Source organism: Merops nubicus, unplaced genomic scaffold, assembly GCF_000691845.1.
Source record: "Merops nubicus isolate BGI_N331 unplaced genomic scaffold, ASM69184v1 scaffold28418, whole genome shotgun sequence".
In the NCBI taxonomy this organism is placed as follows: Eukaryota; Metazoa; Chordata; class Aves; order Coraciiformes; family Meropidae; genus Merops; species Merops nubicus.
Window position 1 is genome coordinate 1 of NW_008624115.1, and position 3,224 is coordinate 3,224.

Below are 3,224 nucleotides of genomic sequence, written 5' to 3' on the forward strand. Positions count from 1 at the left end.
AGTGACCTCAGCAAAGATGTCGGAGTATATCCGGGTGACGGAGGATGAGAACGACGAGCCCATCGAGATCCCCTCGGAGGATGACGGCACCGTGCTGCTGTCAACGGTGACCGCCCAGTTCCCCGGGGCGTGCGGGCTGCGCTACCGCAACCCGGTGTCGCAGTGCATGAGGGGGGTCCGGCTGGTGGAAGGCATCCTGCATGCGCCCGAGGCCGGCTGGGGAAACCTCGTCTATGTTGTCAATTATCCCAAAGGTTTGTCTTCCTTCCCTCGGCTTTTCTTTTACAAGTTTGCCTTTTCAGTCAAGAGTTCGGTGGGTGGGAGTCGCTGCTAATTTAACATGGCAACAATATTACTGTTGAATCTTCTGAGCTAGAAAAAAAAAGGGGGCCTGACAACCCTGTCCTACCCTCCTCCTAAAAAAAAATAAAACAAAACAAAAATGGAGTAAATTGCTAATGAAGTGTTCTTGTTAAAAATTCCCATTTCCTCCACATCCTTACAGGACTGTGGATGTAACTGGATAATACTTTAGAAAACGAGCACAGAGCTCACTCACTCAGACTGCATTTTGAAGGAAGAATTATGCTTAGACTGTTCTTCCTTCTCTCCTCATACTTGCAGGCAGTTGGATGTGTATTCTGATGCTAAACTCCCAGCAGCTGGAACATGGCTTTTGTAGTCCTTTTTCTCGTTGTAGTCTATGATTTTGTACTGTGCTGTGTCTGATCAGTGGAAGCAGTTCCCAGAGTTGAGGGTGCTGGCTAACCTACTTCTTCCTGTTCAGATAATAAGAGAAAAATGGATGAAACGGATGCATCGTCAGCTGTGAAAGTGAAACGAGCAGTGCAGAAGACTTCAGATTTAATAGTCCTGGGTCTCCCCTGGAAAACCACTGAACAAGACTTGAAGGAGTATTTCAGTACATTTGGAGAAGTCCTGATGGTGCAGGTAAAATCCTTTTGCAGCTCAAGTAAGGGGGGATGTTGAGTAGAAATCAGCCCTCTGACAAAGCCCCCGAACCAAACAGGGCTGGGTGAACCCGGAGATGTGAAGCTGTGAGTCTCTTCCTTGGCTGTGTTCTGTTGCATGAGTGTTTCAGAGCAGCAGCTCACGCAGACCAGTTTCATTTACAGCTCTGTTACTGGTTGTTGAGGGTGAACGGGTGCCTGTGTCCGTGTGTGTTACAGAGCTGCAGGTGGCTGTGTGTGTGTGTGGCACCAGCTGCTCTGTGCCAGGGTCGTGTCTGTGTGGGCACTGCCCGTGCCGGGTGCTCGGTCGGCGGCACCGCGGGGTGATGGGTGGGGCTGCCTCAACCTCCACGGCCCGAGGGGCCCCGCCAGGCACGCGGGCTCTCTGAGGGCAGAAGTGACAAGACAGACCTGCTCTTTGGTTTCCTCTGTCCTTGTGGGCGATGCTGTTGCCCTCCCAGAAGGGGATCGGGGTACACCTGGCTCACCCCTGACCTCCTGTTGGTTGTGTGCCTCCTGTGTGCAGCTACACGTGTTTGCCCCATCACTGCTCACACTGTGCAGCTGCTCCAGCTATGTCATCACGGCCATTTTTATAAGAAAAGGCAGCCACATACAGTGAGAGAATTGAAACTTTAGAAGTCTTTTTTTTTCCCCCCTTAGGTTAAGAAGGATATTAAAACTGGCCACTCGAAAGGCTTTGGTTTTGTTCGGTTTACGGATTATGAAACCCAGGTGAAAGTCATGTCTCAGCGGCACATGATAGACGGAAGATGGTGTGACTGTAAACTTCCCAATTCTAAGGTACTTCCATGTTTATTGGTAGTTTTACCAAACATTCAGAGCGTGCTTTTAGCGACTGTGTCAGGTAAGCAGATGAACAGACCAGTAATCTGCTCTTGGATGTGCTTTAGTCCATGAATGGGCAGGACAAGGGAGAGAGGGAAGGAAAATACGGAGAAGATGAGAGCAGGAAGGGAACAAGTGCTGGGAGAAGAGCTGGTTATATGAGGGAATTGAGTACAGGTGGAAATATGAAAATAATGTGTTTTAATGTCCAGCAGTACATACTTAACTTGTCTGGAGAATAAAGCAGGAGGAAGAGCTAAGCTGGGGAAGGTCAGAATGAGTCCATTTGCATTCCAAATGGAACCTTGGCACTTCTGTCTCCTTTCTATGTGTACATACACAGTTAATACACTAAAAAGCCTCCTGTAGCAGTGGCCTCGTCACTGTCCTCATGAATTGCTCCCATCTTCACTTTCCTGTGACTCCTCTCCACCTGTGCCAGGGTGCAGGCATGTTCTCTGAAAAAACTTTTTTGAGTCTTTTCACTTACAATCTCAGACTTTCTTGATCTCAGTCCTCAGAACAGGCTAGACCAAAGAGGGCTGTCTCATAATGGAATTCCGTTCTCAAGAACAGTCTTTTTTTTTTTTTTTTTTAATGATTTTTTCTTCATTTTCTTCAACTCTCTCCAGCAAAGTCCTGACGAGCCTTTGCGCAGCAGAAAAGTGTTTGTTGGGCGCTGCACTGAGGACATGACGGCAGATGAGCTCCGGCAGTTCTTTGCCCAGTATGGAGAAGTGGTAGATGTCTTCATTCCTAAACCCTTCCGGGCTTTTGCTTTTGTTACATTTGCAGATGATCAGGTACGTCTTAAAGTATTTTAACTTCCTATTTAGATTTAGCCAGCCTACATTTCAGTAGCTCGATAAAGTGGTTCTGGTATACACACAGAACACGTACGTGACTTGTCCACTGTGTTGAGGATTCCAGGGGCATTAGCTTGATTTGCTGTGTTGAATTGTCTAAGGTGACACTCTCCAGACGCTGTTGTACAGGCAGGTTTTGTGCTGCAGATAGTGTCGTAGGGAAGATGAAGATAAAATTGGATTAAGTATATGCGTATGCTTCCTTTGCAGGTTAAATATCTGCTCAGAGTGATGAGGGATTTTGTTTGTCTTGTACTGCTAACGTTTAAAAAGCGGAAGTCTAACGTACATTTAATCAATCCCTTATTTCTTATAGGTTGCCCAGTCTCTTTGTGGAGAGGACTTGATCATTAAAGGAATCAGCGTACATATATCCAATGCTGAACCTAAGCACAATAGCAATAGGCAGTTAGAGAGAGGCGGAAGGTTTGGCGGTAATCCGGGAGGCTTTGGGAACCAAGGGGGGTTTGGCAACAGCAGAGGAGGCGGGGGAGGCCTGGGTAACAACCAGGGCAGCAACATGGGCGGGGGGATGAAC

The 3,224-nt window shown here is 47.7% G+C and overlaps 1 protein-coding gene across 1 annotated transcript in view; it reads left to right on the forward strand.

Annotated features, from left to right (window-relative positions):
* The first annotated feature begins 7 nt into the window (after positions 1 to 7).
* TARDBP (TAR DNA binding protein) overlaps positions 8 to 3,224 on the forward strand; it is a 4,952-nt gene continuing 1,735 nt past the window's right edge. Inside the window, exons 1-5 of the mRNA XM_008945311.1 lie at positions 8 to 254; positions 788 to 951; positions 1,635 to 1,775; positions 2,453 to 2,623; positions 3,003 to 3,120. Coding sequence (XP_008943559.1) covers positions 17 to 254; positions 788 to 951; positions 1,635 to 1,775; positions 2,453 to 2,623; positions 3,003 to 3,120 — 832 coding nt within the window. The 5' untranslated portion in view covers positions 8 to 16. The remainder of the gene's footprint in view (positions 255 to 787; positions 952 to 1,634; positions 1,776 to 2,452; positions 2,624 to 3,002; positions 3,121 to 3,224) is intronic.